We start from the raw sequence: 18877 nt of genomic DNA on the forward strand, positions 1-18877 counted from the left end.
TTTGCGGCGCGCGGGCCGAACAATGCCCAGGTGAGGTTTAACTGAAACGGTTACAGGTGTCACGGTAATAAAACAGACACGATAGCCTTTTATTCTGTTAGCCCGTTAGCTTGATAGATAACTAAGCTTTTATTCTGTTAGCCCGTTAGCTTGATAGATAACTAAGCTTTTATTCTGTTAACCCGTTAGCTTGATAGATAACTAAGCTTTTATACTGTTAGCTCGTTAACGCGCTAAGGTTAGCCTGTTAGCCTGTTGGCATGTTATCCCAACATTTTAACATCTTAACATTAACCACGTTAATGTTAAGATGTTAGCTTGTTCAGATGTATCATTCTTACCTGTAGACTTTAGAGAGACTGCTGCAGTTCGGTGAAGGTAAATAATAATATATAAATAATTTTAGTGCCTGATCATTTTAATATTTGTTTTGCATTTTGTTATATGTGCTTTTACTTGACTAATACTGAGGTCCTACAATTCTTAGTTCAGCAACAATCCCAATTTTACAATAATTTCAGGGTATGTTGTGATATATTCAGCTGTTATTTCATTAATAAAAACGCAAAATATACATTTACAATATATGTTAAAATGTGTCTAAAGTCAAACTTCTGTTATAATACTGCACCAGAATTGTGCATTGATTATTAACCTATGTTTTAAGAGAATCGCTCCTTGACTCAAAATAGTATCACACACTTATGAAAAGATATATAAAAAATGAAAACAACTGAGGATAGCTTGTAAAAATAATTGTATCACAGCTTAGCGCTGTAGCCAGCTGCTGCTGTTTCCCTCTCCCGGTGTCCGTTGTTTCTTTGTGCAGGCTGCATAGATCCACTGTCATCTCCATGTAGAGAAGGAATGGAGTCCCTGACAAAATATAAGTTTTGCTGTCTGTGGACCTCCGGACAATTCCTCTGATGAAGACAGCATGTCCACATGTGAGTCAGGTCAGCTGCATAGCAGCTCTGCCATCGGTGTGTGAATGTGTGTGTGCTTGTGTGTGTGAATGGGTGAATGAGACGCAGTGTAAAGCGCTTTGAGTACCAGTTAGGTAGAAAAGCGCTATATAAGTGCAGACCATTTACCATTTACCATTCACATGTGGCATGATCTTGTGAAACAATGCTAGGAAAAAACAAGTCCTGATCTACAAGCATCCTCACAAAGACCCCAGCCTCTCTCACAGGGACATAGTTGAAGTTACAAGAGTCTGTGATGGTCCGGAAACAGTGATGGAGGTGCATGTGCTCATATACAGGATCAACCATACATCTGTAGAAATTCCATCTTGTTCATCTCTGAAGTCCCTGGGAGTCTGTGTGCCACCACTTGAGCAAGCAGGGTGTTTCGTTTGAATGACCTGGAAAAAATGCAGAAAATCCCCCCAGGTCTGGAAGAGAAAGCCAATCCTAGGGATGTTGCCTGCTGCAAGATGATGTTCAGCTAATGGAAAACAGTGGTTGTCTTAAGGTGCTCCTCCAGCATGTTGTCTAAAGAGCTGACCAGATCTACTAACCCCCTGAAAATGCCAGTGAAGTTTTCAGTCATGTCATGGCTGCGCAAAGCTAGCTCAAAAGCTCTGTAGAATTTCACACAGTCAATTATTTTTGATAAAACGTGTCAATTCTTGTCCACCTGGTCGTTGTGTTCCCTCTCCACAATTCAGTGGCCCTCGTCCAGTTGGATGGTAATGCTAGCGCTGCCTAGCACGGCTAGCTTGACTGAATTCTCCTTGTGTGCTCTTGTACACTAATTTTTTACACATTTTTTCAGATAGATGTTTCCTAATTTCTGTCACAGTCCATGTTGTATCTGTCCCTGCTGTTTTAAAAAGTAAGCAAGGGAAGCAAAACAAGAAATTTAGATGGCTGCATCCAGCAAGCTGAGCCTTTTAGCTACACCATTTCTGACAGAAACCTCTAATATAAGATTCAATTTTTCGGAGTTCTGACTCTCGTGTATCACTGTCCATCATGGTCAAAAGCATTAGCTGTCACTTCTCCTCTGGGCACTGTTTTGCCCTTTAAGTGTAAAATTTGCCGACACTCATTGACTTGATTTATGTTGCAATTTATGTTGAATATATGTGTAGATCTTAGATAAACTATAAGCTGAACTGTGTCACTGACTTTGCAAGGTCCTGCAGGATTTTCCACCACAGATGCTGATTTATGAATACAAAAATGTTTAATAATTATTATTTAAAATAATTTTTATTTGAAGAGAAAAATTAATTTTTTCCCGTGGGGTGGTGTGGAGGGATGGCGCCTAAGCACCCTTTGGCCATCTGCTACTGCATATACTGGCTGTTTGCACCAGGAAGCTGCTTTGCATTCTCCCAAATCATGCTCTGTCCACTTACACCAGCTGGTCAAGGCAAATGACCATCCAATCTGAGCCTGGTTCAGATGGAGTTTTTTCCGTTAAAGGTAGTTTTTCCTTTACACTGTGTCTAAGTGCTGCTCAAGGGGGATTGTTGGATTTTCAATTTTCTATTTAATATATAAAATCGATATTCATTATCACGTTGTGACATTTATATATTTTTTTTGTTCAAAGGTCCATCGGAGACCTGAAGATTTCCGACATGATCTTCATCTTCTTCATCTGTGAGTTCATAATCACATTTTTCTCAGTTATCATCACACCTGTTTTCTGTAGGGGACAAGTGCCTGCACAACCAGCTGGGTAGTAGATGATGATGACAGAAGTAGAAGGTTAGATTGTTCTGACATTGTAGAGGGTAAATGTATTGCTGAAGACATAGAGGAAATGTGGTCAGCAAAGCTTTGTTGTTTATTAATGATGACCCCAGTTTCCTCGCAGACCTTGTGGGGACAGTCGCTGAAGATCCCAAGTTTATGCTGATGCTGTGCTCTTGGACAGATTGAGCTAAAGTCTTTCTCTCAGGAACGTGTGATGGAGTAATCTGGTGGAAAAGATGAGAAGCACTGTTTGTCATTGGTTTAGCAATGATAAGAAAAGCTGTGTGAGTGGATGATGGAACATCAGGATGTGGTATAAATGGAAAAGAGAAGAAGACAGAAGACAGAGCCATCCTGCACACCTGTGGAGAAAAGTGAGAGTTGGCTACCTGCCCCTGAGAAATGAAATGTACCTGTCATGGCTATTTCAGAGAATGCAGACAGGAGGATCTACAGGATCATAGGCTGCAGACAGATCCAGTAGGATTCCGCCCAATTTAGTTTACCAAATCACAAGAAAAGTCAAGACAATTTACAGTGTAACTTTTGAGACATTACAGAATATAACAATATAAATTATGTTTTACATGGGATTAGGACAGAAGACTGGGACACAGTTTCTGCACTCTGACTCCATGGGGAGGTAGGTGTGATTCATTAGGTAGAGCACTGATGCACTGTAGGGTCAGTGGTTTGACTTCTGCTTCCTCCTGGCCCCCTGTCATAGACACCCTAATTCTGAAGCAGCAGTATTCTGTAGAGTGACTATGCTTGAAGCCAAACTGGTTGAAGGAAGTTATTTAGAGATAGAACTGCTGAGATTTGGTTAAAGACTGCTTGTTCAAGGGTTTTAACCAGAAATTGAAGAAAAGAGATAGGTCTGTAATCCTCCGTCAAGAACTAGCTATGGGTAATATTTTTTAGCAGTGGTGTAACCTGGTCCTGTTTAAATGTGGTTGAGATGTGGAGAAAGCTAGGGTCCAGAAGACACATAGGTAGGATGGCAAGAGAAGAAACGTGGATATGTTGTTTTTAGTCAGAGTGGAGAATGAGGAGAGTGATGCACTGTTTGATAAAGAAACAGAGAAGAGAGATCTGATTAGATCCGATTACTCATGATTCATAGCTAACAAATGAAACAGGTGTAGAGAACGAGAGCAGAAAGTGGAAGAGGAGATAAGGAGGAGGTGAAGCAGGAGAGCTCCTGTTGATCCAGAGGAGTCCAGTTAAATCTGACTGTGGACGTTCTGCTGTTAGTCCTGTTTAGTTTCAGATTTTTTCACGTGTTGAGATTTTTATATTTAATGATGATGGTTGGGTTAAAAACCTTCTGATAAAATATTTGATTCTTTGTTGGATATTTCTGAGTATTGTTGTTTCCAAAGCAATCTAATAGTTATCATGTGTTTCCTCAGACTGACAACCTGAACTGGTTTTATAACGATGAATGTGTCTAACAATGTGAAGACGTTTATACATGTACGGTTTTAATAACATATACATCTCAATCATATATAATAATATATACTGTGTCCACAGTGTTCTTTCCATTGACTCAGAAATTCAAACCACAGACATTTAAGCTGTCAAATAAAAACATTCACGTCTCTGCAGGTCTGCTACCAGCAGCTCAGCTCCAGCTACCCCAGGACTTCCAGGACCTCCAGGAATTCCAAGATCTTAAAGACGACTGTCCCGGAGGCTTCTGTAGCCCTCAGCTGGGTGACCTGATGTTGGGCAGAGCTGCTCAGCTCTCAGCCTCATCCACATGTGGCCTGCATGGGCCTCAGAACTACTGCATCATCGGATACCTGGAGGTCAGAGGTCACGTTACACTATTAGCAGTATGTGTAGTATTAGTAGTAAAACAACACCACAGAGTGAGTCTGTGTGTGGAAAAGCTGCAGCTCAACTGAGATTTATTTTCTGCCATACTGACATGTTTCTGGCTCATGTTCTGACTTTCATACTGTAACAAGTTCTGATCTGTTTCTTTATTATCTCACTCTCTTCTTTCTGTCCCCTCCAGCTTTAGGAACATCACCATCCCACCTCCTTCAAATGTTTCTCTTTACGGTTAACTCTCAGAAATGTTGCCCTTTATAAAAGAGGGAAAATGTTTTTGATGCAGCAAATTCCAGTCTAATGGTACTTTAAGGGTGCTTTCACACCCTAATTAGTTTGTTTTGGTCCGAATCAATTAATGAATTTGTAAATTTGGAGCAGTTTCTCCTTGGTTCAGTCTTGATTCACTCACAGAAAAATCCAAGCGAAACAAATCACATCACTTCAAACCAGGCTAGAACGTTCTCTCCGCTTATTGTTCAGATGTGTCTGCTATGGAACCAGAAAAAGTAAATACAGGAGGAAAGTAAAGTGTTCTGGACTACTGTACGTTTGTGTGACAGTTGTGAGAGATGATTTCACTATGAATGTTAACGCGTATTGGTCATCCCACAGATTATTGTTTATTGCGTTACATCACCTGCTGAGTCATCAGACCCAGTGTCTGTGAGACATTATTGAATCTATATTTAGTCATTTATCAGACGCTTTTATTCAAAGCGACTTATAAGGGTAGGTAGGGTAAGCGTAAGGAGGTCTTGCCTAAGGACCCGACATACACTAACCAGCCGCCATTAGTGAGACGTGAGATGGAGACACTTCACCTCCTCACATCTCCCTGTTTGTCCTCAATTAATCAGACAGCATGTTTTTGGTGCACACACACACAATAGAAATGGAAACCTACACACTACCCAAAGCCCTCAGATTATGTGATTCATAGCGTTTGGTCCCGTTTTGGTGTGCTTTCTCACCAGGAGGGCCGCACCAGAGTTCGCTAAGTGATTTGGATCGAGACCCCCTAATTTTGGGTATCTCTGTGCGGTTGTTTTGGTTCACACCAGACAAAACGAACCACACTAAGAGGAAAAATTAACTTGAGTTTGATTTAATTAAACTAAGGCCTGTAGGTGTGAAAAGCACCCTAAAATTATTAAGAACACAGTAAATATGTTGTGTTTCAAGAGTTTGTGTTACATCATATGTTACCTTACCTCCAACAAAGGACTAGTGTTAACTTTGCCTGGAATTTACAATTTTGTTTTAGTCATTAATTTCATTTATTTACTCTTAGTTTTAGACAATATTTACTTAGTGAAACTCAGTTTTTATTTAAGTCATGTTTAAGTCAGCGAGTCAGTCTGTTGCGAACTTTGTGAGGCTTTAATAATTTACAGCAGGTAAAGAAATTCTTCCTATTGAGTACCGTATTTTCCGCACTATAAGGTGCACCACATTATTAGGCGCACCTTCAATGAATGGCCTACTTTAAAACTTTTTTCATATATAAGGCGCACCGCATTATAAGGCGCAAAACACCGGCATTCAACAAAACACAAACTGGGAAAAAGTATCACAGTCCATACTCCAAAGCAATAATCCATGTAGCAGAATCCTCAGCCATCGAGTACTTTAAGTCCTCCACACTAGTTTGTCATGAGTTTGTCGGGTGCAATCAATCGGCTTAACGAATGTCAAGCTGCTGCATGAACACCATTCCGCCCGGAAACGGGACCTTCAAAATAAGAGGTCAGCCTGAAAGGTAGTCGGCGGATCCTCACACAGAGAGGTCGGTCAAACTTTATTAATAGATTGCCATCATGCCTTTCAGTTCAAGTGATAAATGAATAACAATAAGTTGTGACAAAGGCAGCTATAAAGTATTATAGTATTGTTCTTAAAAATTTATCAGAACAAGAGTTGTGTATTTTAGTTGATCTTTGTTAAGATAATTAGTTGCAGAGTGAGCGCTCTTTCCACTCTCTGTTCAATAGTACAGCTTTGACGTATTTTCTCCGTCGGTAAATTAAGCTAGTTTAGTTTCCACAGTAAAACCAACTGGTTCATGTCTATGCTGAGTGTGCTTTATACGTTTGTGCCTTGGAAAGCATTTGTCTTTGTAAGTATTAACATGTTTATTGTCATTAGAAGTATGTTAGTTGTTACCTGTTACATGTGATAAATTACGTGTGCGTGTTATTGTAATTGGCTTCATTTAAGTCAAGCTAGCGTGTGCGAGTGTAACATACCCAATGTGTAACGATGTGTATTATTTGTTAATTTAGTTTCTTTCAGTTACATAAAAAAAAGATAGGAGTTTGTCCTCCAACTGTAACCATCTCGCTTTGTTCCCTCGGAAACTCTGTTTAGTCTTCTTTACTTGGCTATCTTGTTGCTGCCTCCACTTCCGCACCATTGATTCGTTAATGTTAAACGTCTATTCCTGTGTTCTACTGCGTGACTGACTCGATATTGATCCGTATATAAGGCGCACCGGATTATAAGGCGCACTGTCAGCTTTTGAGAAAATTTAAGACTTTTAGGTGCGCCTTATAGTGCGGAAAATACGGTATACAGGTACAGGCACTGGGTAAAAAAAGACTAAATGGTAGGTAGAAATAATGAGACGAGAATGAAAACAAAATGAAAAAATCTTCACTTGCGCAATTTTATACCGTCTAACTAACTAACTGTTCCTGAGAATGCACTGCCTGACAGAATCTGGATATGTTGACAGATGATCAGCTTAAAAATGGTTCTTTGGGTCACTTAGCAAAAATCTAACTGGAGCTGACTGTGCAAGTAATATGTGATCTTTTGGTTTTGTGACTCCAGCTTTGTTGAACTTTTTTATGGTAGGGATCAGACTCTCTCAGTCTACAAAACTGAAACTGAGCAAAAGACACAGAGGAGATTAAACGTTCAAATGGATGCATGCAAATGCTTGTTAAAAAGGATCAGTCCTTTTAGATTGAGACTGTGATTGGGATTGTCCAACAAAGAACAGAAACTATTTTTGTCTCTCTCTCTCTTTCTCTCTTCATCATGCTATGCTGAACAGAGATCTTGGCATCATTTTAGTTATATACTATATTTTTTTAATTATGATGGTTATTACAATTTAGTCATTAGGTAAACTTAAAAAAAAAAAAAAAACGTATCATAAAGATTTGATTTAAAGATCACATTGCTGACTTAAAGATCTGATCAGCTCTGTCTTTAAACTATATAAATTAATCATCATAGGTCAACAAATTATTAAGAAAGGTCATAGCTTTAGAAATGAAGCAGCCTGTAACTGGTTCTAAGGATAAGTTTCAGTTTGGCCTCTGAACCTCTCACCAACTAGAGGATGGATGGACAAAGATAATGATGACGGTTGACCAGTTTGTGTCTTCTTTCATCAGGAGGAGCAGAAATGTTTCACATGCGACTCTCAGCTGGCATACAATAGCACCAGGAACCCAAACAGCCACCGCATTGAGAACGTCATCATGACCTTCGACCCCAAAAGTAAACTGAAGTGGTGGCAGTCTGAGAATGGTCAGTCCAGTCAGAGAGGGCATAAAGCAACATGTGACCATGGCAGTAAAAGCGGTCCAATCTGATTTTGAAATGAACATGTAAATTACTCTATAATAATTAATGAATGTAATTAACGTTTGTATTGTCTCTGGTACTGGTGAAACTCTGGCCCTTTTTGTCGTCTGCAGGTGTTCATCAGGTCAGCGTCCAGTTAGATCTTGAGACTGTGTTTCAGTTCAGTCACCTGGTGCTCACCTTCAAGGTAAAACACAACTGTTCCGGTGAATTATTACTGATTACTACACGAACTACGATACATGAGACAAAAGAACAAGGAGTTCATTAAAAATTCGAGATCACATGTTGCTTAATGTGTGATATCACTTACTGTTTTTCTGCAGAGCTTCCGTCCAGCGGCCATGTTGGTGGAGCGATCGAAAGATTTTGGACAAACTTGGAAAGTTTTTCGTTATTTTGCAGATGACTGTTTGCATCATTTCCCGTCTGTGTCCAATAAACCGGCCAACAATGTCGATGACATTGTCTGTGACAGCAAGTACTCCGGATCAGAACCATCCACTGATGGAGAGGTCACACACTCAAGTCAACTTTATTTATACAAGACAACACAATACACTCATATAGAGTCTATTAAAATACAAGCTGTTTTTCTGTTTCTGTTAATACATAACTTGTTTTACTCCGTTTATCCACCAGGTGGTGCTGAAATCACTGGATCCCGTCTTTGAAATACGAAACCCGTACACTCAAAATATTCAAGGTGAATATTCTGTCTGCTAAAATAAAGTATTTTCATTTAAGGATCCTCAGTTTGATGTGCACAGGAGGTGTCTGCCTGAAAGGAATCCTTAATCATCCCTCCCCAATATCTCAGCGACTTAATTCTTAAACTACCCAAATTCAAGCCTGAGTTAAAGTTTTCTAACTGTTTTGTCCTCTGAGATGAAGACACTGAGAGGTCATTGGAGCAAAGGCTCAGAGAGAGAAAAACTGAGCACAAATCTTGAAATCTCTAGGATTGTGAAACCTCAGTGTCATTGTTGACACAGAATTGAACTTTAAGGCTCATGTGTGGTAAGTCACCAAATCTGCTTTTTATCATTAAAAATATTCTTCTCTCACAATGACTGACAAAGAGAGACTTATGTAGACTTTTTTATCCTGCAGACTGGACTACTGTAATGCCGTTCTATCTGGTTTGCCTAAAACATTATACATCAGTTACAGCTGATCCGTAACTCTGCTGTTAGAGTACTAACCAGGACCAGAATGAAAGAACACATCACTCCAGTAAAGTCATACAAACACTTCACGACCTGGCACCTGCCTCTCTCTAGCAGGATCTCATTACATTAACCAGTATGGTCTCTCAGATCCTCTCCCACAGCTCTACCTATTGTTCTAAAGTTCAGGACAAAAACATGAACGTGAACGCATCAACAATTTTAAATCTTCTTCTCTTTCGGCTTTTCCAATCAGGGGTCGCCACAGCAAATCATCCTTTTCCACCTAACTCTGACTTTGTTGCTAACGCAGGCAACGTGAGCCGTCCCTCTGATGTGCTTGTTCCTTATTCTGTCTAACCTGGTCACTCCTAAGGAGAACCTCAACATCTTCATCTCTGCTACCTCCATCTTAGCCTCTTGTCTCTTTCTCACTCCTACCGTCTCTAACCCATAGAGCAGAGCTGGTCTCACCACTGTCTTATACACCTTTCCTTTGAGTCTTGCTGACACTCTTCTGTCACACAATACTCCTGACACTTTCCTCCACCCGCTCCGACCTGCCTGCACTCGCCTCTTCACCTCTTTTCCACACTCCCCATCACACTGAACTGTTGACCCTAAGTACTTAAACTCCTGCACCTTCTTCACCTCAGCCCCCTTTAACCTAACTCTTCTACCTTGATCCGTCTCGTTTAGACACGTATTCTGTCTTACTACGACAGCTCACAGTCTCTAGATCACAATAATATGAAAACTGCTTAATATAACCACACTGTAGCCACCGCGCAGCTCCTGAGAGTTTGGGTTTAATGGTTGATGAGGTTGATGAGACAGGGGCCAGTGCAGCAGCAGCTTTTTCAATTTTCCCATGTTCTCTGAGCATTAGGCCACCACTGCCCCAAGCCAAAGTCTCAGTAAAGTGTAGATTTAAAGGTTTTACGTTGAAATGTTTGTGTTGCTGAATCAGTTTTTACTGTTTTATCCTGAACTGAAATTTAATTAAAGAAAACATTTGAAACATTCCTTCATGTCTTGTAATTGTTTTCAGATCTGATCAGATTGACTAATCTCCGTGTAAACTTCACTCGTCTCTTCACCCTCGGAGACACTTTGCTGAGTCGACGACGCAGAGACCCTCAGGACAATTATTACTACGCTCTCTATAACATGGTGGTCCGAGGAAGCTGCTTCTGTAATGGACACTCTAAGCGTTGTACACCTGTAGATGGAGGGCCGGGGGGTGTCCTCATCCAGGCTGGCGTGGTATGCATCAGCACTGGTTCTGATCTCAGCTGGTTCTGATCAGTGCTGCAGATATTGCCGTCCCCTGAGATATATATGCTTTGGTCATTTTACATTATAAACCATGAGATGCAGACCTGCAGTTAGACACTAACACCAGACAGGCCATGTCTAGACTAAGGAGGGTTTTTTTAATGCAGTTTATTCATAAAGTGCCAAATCACAGCAGAAGTCATCTCAAGGCACTTAATAGTGTATAAGGGTTAAGACCTTGTAAAATATAACTGTGTACAGAATGATATAGAAAACCCAACAACCCCAGCCATCTGCCTCGACTGCTTGGAGTGAGTGGAAAGAGGAGAGAGAAAAGAACAGCAGGCAACAAAAAACAACAAGCAGCCATAACACTGAGCAGATTGAGGATACCTGCAGAGGAAAACAGAGAGAGGGAGACAGAGAGGAAGGAATCTGCCTTGAGTGGTTGGAATCTATCTGATGGATATGATTCAAACCAGCCTAGTGCTGTTCCTTTAACCCCAATGACATATTCTAGTCTGTGTAATAACATGTTGCGATCTATAGTGTCGAATGCAGCACTAAGATCTAACAATTCAATTCAATTCAATTTTATTTGTAGAGCGCTTTTTACAATTGACATTGTCACAAAGCAGCTTTACACAACCAAAGAACAGTAAATGAACAGTGAATGTGTATGAATCATGAAATGAGATTGTCCCTGATGAGCAAGCCGAGGGCGACGGTGGCAAGGAAAAACTCCCTGAGAAGGCTACAGGAAGAAACCTTGAGAGGAACCAGACTCAACAGGGAACCCATCCTCATATGGGTGATTACATGCTATGTAGGCAGCAGGCAGTCCAGTATAACAGTTAATGTCTTTAAGTTAATGTGGAGTCCAGTTAGTTAATTGCAGGCAGATTTGTTCCACTCCTGGACAGGACGAGTATAGAGAGTAGTCCATTGTCTGATACTAATAGAAGATCATTAGTGGTAGTTGCTATGATGTACTGTAAATACTGACTGGAAATCTTTATACAGGTTATTCCAGTGCAGGTGGTTACATAATTGTTTTGAAACTACTTTGTGAGGATTTTAGAGATAAATGGCTGGTTGGATATTGGGTCTATAATTTAATAAAACCCCTGAGTCCAGAGTAGCTTTTTCAGTCGAGGTTTGACTACAGCAACCTTAAAAGCCTGTGGTGTGTAGCCTGTCTGTAAAGATAGATTGATCTGATCTAATATGGACGTGCTGATCAAAGGTAAGGAATCTTTGAGCAGTCTAGTCGGGATGGGATCTAAGAGACATGTTGATGGTTTAGAGGTATTAATTACTGAAATTAATTCAGACTGATCTATGGGGAAGAAGCATTCTAAGTCAGGTCTGACAGAAGAATCTAGAGCTGGTGTACATATGAGACGGCATAGATGGTCTCTGCTTTAAACTACGGGTCTGTGAATTGAACCAAGGAGCTAACTTCTTCTGATTCATTAGCTTCTTTGTCAGAGGGCCAACAGTATTGAGATTTGGTCAGAGTGAAGCAGCAGTATTATCAACAAGATAGTCCACTTGTGCTGGAGTAACGTTAGGAGGACTGCCATCCTCTGTTTTGGTACATGGCATTGGAATAAAAGATGGAATCAGTTCCTTAAATTTGTCGACAGTGTTCAGAAAAACTTCTACTGTAGTGAAAGGTGAAGTAAAGTTTAGTACAGTAAATTAAAATGTTATTAAAAATGGTCAGATAAAAGAGGGTTTTGGGGAAAAACTATTAAATGATCAATTTCAACACCGTATGTCAGAATAAGATCAAGGGTGTGATTAAAACAGTGAGTGGGTTTATTTTTACATTTACATTTGGTCCCTTACATCACAGTAAGGGACCAGAGACAGTACAGCAGCATGGGTATAAGATAAAATTGTATAATTATAAAATTATATATATAAAATTGTAAATTTAAACTTAAATAGAAATAAAGACTTAATGGTGTTCATGCTTTAACCACATTAAGTTACTTAAACTAACTTAAATGAGCTGTTACCTGCTCCTACATCAACAAAAGATAAAAAAGAATAGATCTCAGAGATGTTTCCTTTTTTAATAATTTCTGCGGTTTTATTATTTAAACCCAATACAATCCACATTTGTGCATGTAAAGCTGTTCTTTTTGCAGGTTCACGGTCGTTGTGTTTGTCGGCATAACACAGCCGGAGAAAACTGTGAGCGATGTCAGGACTTTCATCATGACTCTCCCTGGAGGCCTGGAGGAGGAAACACAGCTGATATCTGCAGGCGTTAGTTTCCTCTTTGTTACCCTTGGCAGCATCCCATTTCTCTCTGTGGTGAATTAGTCAAACATAATGTGCACATTTATTTTATATAAAACAACTTTTTTATTTTTCAAAATAATCTCAAATCACCACTCAAACAAAAAGAAAAAAATATTTTTCACTTTGGATTTTGCATTTATAGTTCTTGTTTTTATACTTCGTTCAGACCGATTGGTAACATTGTACTGCAGTAATAATATAAAGCACTTCTCCAGTTTTTATTTTTTTTCCCAGGGTGTAACTGTCACGGTCATTCGGACTCGTGTCACTTTGATGCTGCTAGATTTGAGGCATCAGGTGGTGTGAGCGGTGGCATATGTGATAACTGTGGCCACAATCGGACGGGGCCTCATTGTGAACGGTGCAGACCATTTCTGTATCAGGATCCACGAAGAACAAGAGATGACCCACATGCCTGCATATGTATGCTTCAACTGCTTTCAGTTATTCACTGCTTAGACAGATTCTGTTTGTTACAAATCTAAAATAAGATCTATGCTGCACCTGTAGATAATTCTGTTCCGTTACTGTTTTATTAAGGTTTTAATGTTGGTTTTTTTTACTTTGTATGTGAGAACCCAGTGATCAGTAACTCACGCCAAAACTTCATGTCATGGAAGCTCGATGTAATTATACTGAATCAGGATTCATTAGACCTTCTCCCCTCCCTTCTCTTGTGTTCTTGTATCTTAACAAGATGTCAGATGAACTTAGCTTATAAATTAAGCTTAGACAGCCACAAAACAGTTTTTCTCCTGGTTCTGTGCAGAATAATTTGGAAAGCTGTTAGTTCAGAGGGAGCTGCTCTAACTAGAAACACACAGCATCACTGTCTAAACCAGGGGTGGGCAAACCTTTTGATTCGTGGGCCACAATGGGTTCTAAATTTTGCCAGAGGGGCCGGACCAGGAGCAGATGGATGTTTTGGCAACCCCACCTCATAAGGAAATAAGTATATATATCATGTGAAAACGTGCTTTAATTTCAATCGGTGTTCACTGAAAAAATTGTTAGTTGCCGACTCCTTATTGAACACTCGACATTCCCTGTCTACTTTCCTTTTCTTAGGTCCGCTCATATTTACAGAAGGGCTGAGGGAGCAAAAATCAAATGTCGAGAACCCGGAACCTCAATAAAGACAATTTATCTAGAGTGCGCCATCTAGTGGGAGCACATTAGAATCACAGTTTATTTACTTATTTATTTTTTAAGTACGGCGGGCCAGATAAAAAAAGTTTAACGGGCCGCATGTCGCCCCGTGGGCCTTAGTTTGCCCATGCCTGATCTAAACCATGTGCAGGCTTCAGACCAGCTGTGTCCTGTGTTTCAGCCTGTGACTGTGACCCAGCTGGTTCTCAGGGAGGGGGTCTTTGTGATGCTCTGACCGGTCAATGTGTCTGTAAAGAAAATGTGGAGGGCCAACGCTGCAATCGCTGCAAACATGGCTTTTTCGGTCTGAGACAGGACAACGCGGACGGTTGTCAGGGTAACACATCAACTTTATTTTACTTATAATAAGAAAAACAGCAGGAACACTTCATGTTCACATGATAGTTTGTATAAAATGCAGCTACAGAAACACTTGGATTGATGGATTTTGTGTTTCAGTGTGTAGGTGTCATGTTCTGGGAAGCATCGGATCATGTGATCAGCTGACAGGAAGTTGTGAATGTGACCATTTTACAATTGGACTGTTGTGTGACCAGTGTCTGGTAGGTATCATTTTAAAAAAGCAGTCTGTAAAATACATTGAGTTGAATTGAATTGAGTACACAATTTAATTTGTATAGCTCTTGTAACAATTGTCATTGTTGCAAAGCAGCTTTACACAACCAAAGAAACTATGGACGTTTATATGAAGAGTGAATGTGTATGAATCATAATAATCAGATTGTCCCTGAGAAGGCAACAGGAAGAAACCTTGAGAGGAACCAGTCTCAACAGCGAACCCATCCTCATATGGGTGATTACATACTATATGTTAGGCAGTTCATAACAGTTGATACTAACCTCTAGTGGCTTCAGCAGAAAATTACAACACTCAAGAACTCAGTTTGACAACAGAGAGGGACAAAAACAGAGGAAAGCATACGTAAACATAAGGAAAAATCACACAGAGACAACAACCATCTACATGGGTGGCTTAGACACAGGTAATTACCGAAAAAGTGAACTCTGGAACACTTCAGTGGGACAAATATCAAACAGGGTCTGATCTGTGGACAGTCAAAGTTTTAAGTCTTCATCTGATATGAGGTCTAGCGTGCTGTAATGTGGAGTCAGGATCTCAGTTCTCATACAATTTGAGTCATTTACCATGTTTCTGTGTTCAGGAAGGATTCTGGGGATTGGGGAACTCCGTGTACAAATGTTCACCCTGCGACTGCGATATCGGAGGAGCGCACAGCAACATGTATGTTTCCTCTTATTTTATTCTGCTTTTACAATATTTACTAGGTGAACCTGTCTTCACAGTTTATGTGTGGAATTATGTCCCTTAATGTGAATCAGAATGTTTGAAGCTAAACATTCATCCGGTTGTAGTACCTAAAGACGAGGTAAAGCTGTCTTGTGGTACCACCTTAATCCATGTAGCTTGATGATTTGTAGTGTAGCAGGATGATGGTCATAGATGAGCTACTGGCTCCCCCACCCAGAAATTGAGGGACCGAGAGAAGCTTCTTGGTGCTCCAAATAATTTCATGAAGCTTCATCACTCACTGAGACTGAGGCCTGACTGATCAGCTGTTGCCTGGCATGACCCGGAAACTGTTTCACATTTAGTAGTTTATCGGACAAGTGAAATACTAGGTACAAGGCAAGGCAATAGGAATGGAATAAAATGCCCTAAAAATATACTTAACCACGCCTCTGCAGACACATCTTCATGTCTCCTCAGGTGTTCTCAGGAAGACGGACAGTGTGAGTGCTTACCAAACATGATTGGTCGGCACTGCTCTGATCCTGCCCCTGGTTACTTTTTGCCTTCACTGGACTACTTCCTGTATGAGGCGGAGCTTGCAGCGTTGCTGAACCAAGGAAGCTCTACTTCTTCTACTACTACGTCTTCTCTGGTGTGTAACACAAAAAGTGCATTGGACAGTCAGATAGTGTGTACAGTATTAGTGTTTGTTTTATTTTGTGGTATTTTCAGGTGAACACAGCATTTTTACCACAGTGTAAGCAGTACTTCAAGGATCAGGGTTTTGACTTTAAGTTCAATAACAGAGGAGTTGTTCTGGTTCGGAGGACTCAACAACTTACCCGCCGGATTAGACTGGGACAGGTGAGCGAGCGGTGGGGGGTGCTTCAGTCTGACTTCATCCTATTCTTCCACTGACATTTTTATGGGCTACAGCAGACCAATATCCCCCTGAATCCCGGTCATGCCCTGCCAATCATTCCTCTTCAAGGGACCAATGGTCAGCGAATTACGTGGACCGGCCTAGGATGGGTCAAAGTTTCAGAGGGGGCTGGGCTTCGCTTCACTGTGGACAACCTGACGTCATCAATGGAGTTTCAGCTGGTGATTCGTTATGAGACTGAGGTAAGAAGAACCATCAAGGTCCTGCTGCTACAGCAGTTTTGTTGCTACTGATGAGACTAGAGGGGCTTAAATGTAATTTTTTTTCTATTTAAACCATAAACACTGTTATAAATAAGATAACATGAAAAAATTACATTTTGACATATCAGGTAGAAATAATTTACACAGAGTACCAGAATTCATATGATAGATGGATGTCCTTAAATAACAAACTGCTGTGTGAGGGAAGATGGGACTCATCTCACTGTCATCCCACATCCACAGTCTTCCCCAGCCTTTTTTTTGCTCTATGGATGTGTTTAATGTCAGAAAAGTTTTTTACGGACCAGCCTTTAAGGCGCGGCGGATAAATACAACAATAAAATGATACGACCAGCATAAGAACTGGTATTTTCTAAATTTATAGGGGGTTTTGATCAAAATGAATGACTTCATTGCCTCATTAGAGACCACTTGCCGCAGTGGGCTTGGTGTGTGAGAACAACCTGTCGCAATAAATCCATATTTCCAGTAGGACTCCTGGTATTGTCTGTTTTTTTGAAGTTGCGTTCCTTTTCCTTTTCCTCTGTCCTTGTGGACCTGGTGGCGTAGGGTTCTGATCAGTCCCAGTTTGTGTTCCAGAGGGTGAGAGTCAAAGAGTAAATGCTGATTTGTGTGTTAGTTTCCTGTGTCCTTTAGTGTTGAGGCTTCTTCTCCATTATGTACTGTACAATGTGAGAAGGCCAGACAACTTCATCGAACATCCTCTACTATTCATTTAATGTGACTGTCCAAAGCACTAATGTGTTCTGTATTTTAATTTTGACCCAGCTGGCATACAAATACATGAACTAGCATGTACGTGTATTTCCTGAGCCTCTCACCTCCCCACAGTCGGGGAGGGGGCACAGAAAAAACGGATGGCACAGCCATGTTTCAGTCCATAGAACCCTTTATTATACTTAAAAGAGTAAAGTAAAGAAAGTAAAAAGATGACAGTTTTGCAGAGGTCAAAGTGGGCAGCCTAATCCTCTAATCTCTGGCTAGATGTTTCACAGTGTTGGACATTACAAGGTTGAAGCTACTGGTGAAGGGTGTGAGGTTCCTTCTATGTGTACCTTCTGCATCTATAAATACACGGAGGACTTCTCCAAGATTCAGACAGTATTACTCCAGTCTTCCTTTGACTTCTGCAGTCTATGAGCTTTTAGTAGTTACTACACACATGATGTCCTACATGACCTCAGCAGTCCTGACCTACAGAGGCCTTGAATGACAAATGTTATTGTCTTTTGCTTTTTTGTGAAATTCCTGTTCCTGTATTGTAACATCACCTGATCTTCCTCTGCAGTCTCCATCTGATTGGCTGGCTTCAGTCAGCATCATTACACTGTTGTCTGGTGATGGCAGCTGCAGCATTGATTCAATAGGAAGTAAGACTCTGAATCTTCCTGCAAACTCCAGGTGAGATGACATGTGTTTACCTGCAGGAAAGCCAGTTCTATGCAGATTTGATCCGGTGATCAGGGAGCATTACACTTTTTTTTTTTCTTGTTTATATCTGAGTGGGCCCCAACTTGTTCCAGCAGTATACATGCTTAAGCAACCTGCACCTTGTAACTTCAATGCAGCTACATATTTTGGAGCCATGTGCTTCAGTTGCACTCAACGGACAGCTAAAAAGCAGGGCATGATGGCAAACATCTGGCTTTCACCTGATCTAAGATCTGATTGATTTAGGTGTTGGATCAACAGCGTGACATTTTATATAAATGTTTCCTGTTTTATTACCTTAGAAATGTTTAGATTTCATTTCATTTTTCACTTTGAAGATTCTTTTACTGATTAGGTTTTACTTATCAGAGAGTACAGATCCCCTGCAATCATTCGTTCGTTGCTTTTTCAATTTAAAAATCCAAAAATTGAAATACCACTTGTTTTTAAAATTGTTGTTTCAAAAACCAAATTTAAAAAAATTGATAAAATGCACTTATTCCTTTTTTTATTTTTCCACTGGGAATTAGTGACATGTTGTGCCAAAAAGTAAGAAAAATTGAGTGTTGTGTGCGGAACCACGCACAGCCTGTTAAAGACATATCTCCCAGTTTATCTCTGACTACAGTTGATTATGTCGGTATCAAACTGTCACAAAGTTAATCTGCACCCTGACTGTTGTTTGTCTCTAGAGCAGCTATTCTGGAATCTACTGTGTGTCTTAATGCTGGAGGCAGGTACTTTGTCGACATCATGTTAAACAAACAGTCTGGATCTGATGGATCACACATTCTGATCGATTCGGTAAGAAAGTCCTGGTGTTCTCTAAAGTCCTTTGCTGAACACTAACTGTCCAATAATAGCTCAGCAGCAATAACCTGTAGTGTAGCTACAATACAGCAGGTGTTTAGTGAGGGCAGAGGAAACTGGGATGA

At 40.4% G+C, this 18877-nt stretch overlaps 1 protein-coding gene across 6 annotated transcripts in view; it reads left to right on the forward strand.

Moving 5' to 3' along the window:
* The window catches only part of lamb4 (laminin, beta 4), a 41737-nt gene continuing 22860 nt past the window's right edge, over nucleotides 1-18877 (forward strand). Inside the window, exons 1-20 of one of the 6 annotated variants that reach the window (XM_026365586.1) lie at nucleotides 24-64; nucleotides 348-378; nucleotides 830-947; nucleotides 2569-2618; nucleotides 4329-4531; nucleotides 7967-8102; nucleotides 8273-8346; nucleotides 8486-8674; nucleotides 8802-8865; nucleotides 10380-10594; nucleotides 12766-12886; nucleotides 13157-13345; nucleotides 14253-14408; nucleotides 14531-14634; nucleotides 15256-15335; nucleotides 15822-15996; nucleotides 16077-16208; nucleotides 16281-16469; nucleotides 17800-17912; nucleotides 18635-18746. In XM_026365586.1, the coding sequence (XP_026221371.1) occupies nucleotides 946-947; nucleotides 2569-2618; nucleotides 4329-4531; nucleotides 7967-8102; nucleotides 8273-8346; nucleotides 8486-8674; nucleotides 8802-8865; nucleotides 10380-10594; nucleotides 12766-12886; nucleotides 13157-13345; nucleotides 14253-14408; nucleotides 14531-14634; nucleotides 15256-15335; nucleotides 15822-15996; nucleotides 16077-16208; nucleotides 16281-16469; nucleotides 17800-17912; nucleotides 18635-18746 (2304 nt within the window). In that variant the 5' untranslated portion in view covers nucleotides 24-64; nucleotides 348-378; nucleotides 830-945. The other 5 variants (XM_026365584.1, XM_026365585.1, XM_026365582.1 and 2 more) reach the window with 5 other exon arrangements.

This window comes from Anabas testudineus, chromosome 6 (genome assembly GCF_900324465.2).
Source record: "Anabas testudineus chromosome 6, fAnaTes1.2, whole genome shotgun sequence".
NCBI classification, from domain to species: domain Eukaryota; kingdom Metazoa; phylum Chordata; class Actinopteri; order Anabantiformes; family Anabantidae; genus Anabas; species Anabas testudineus.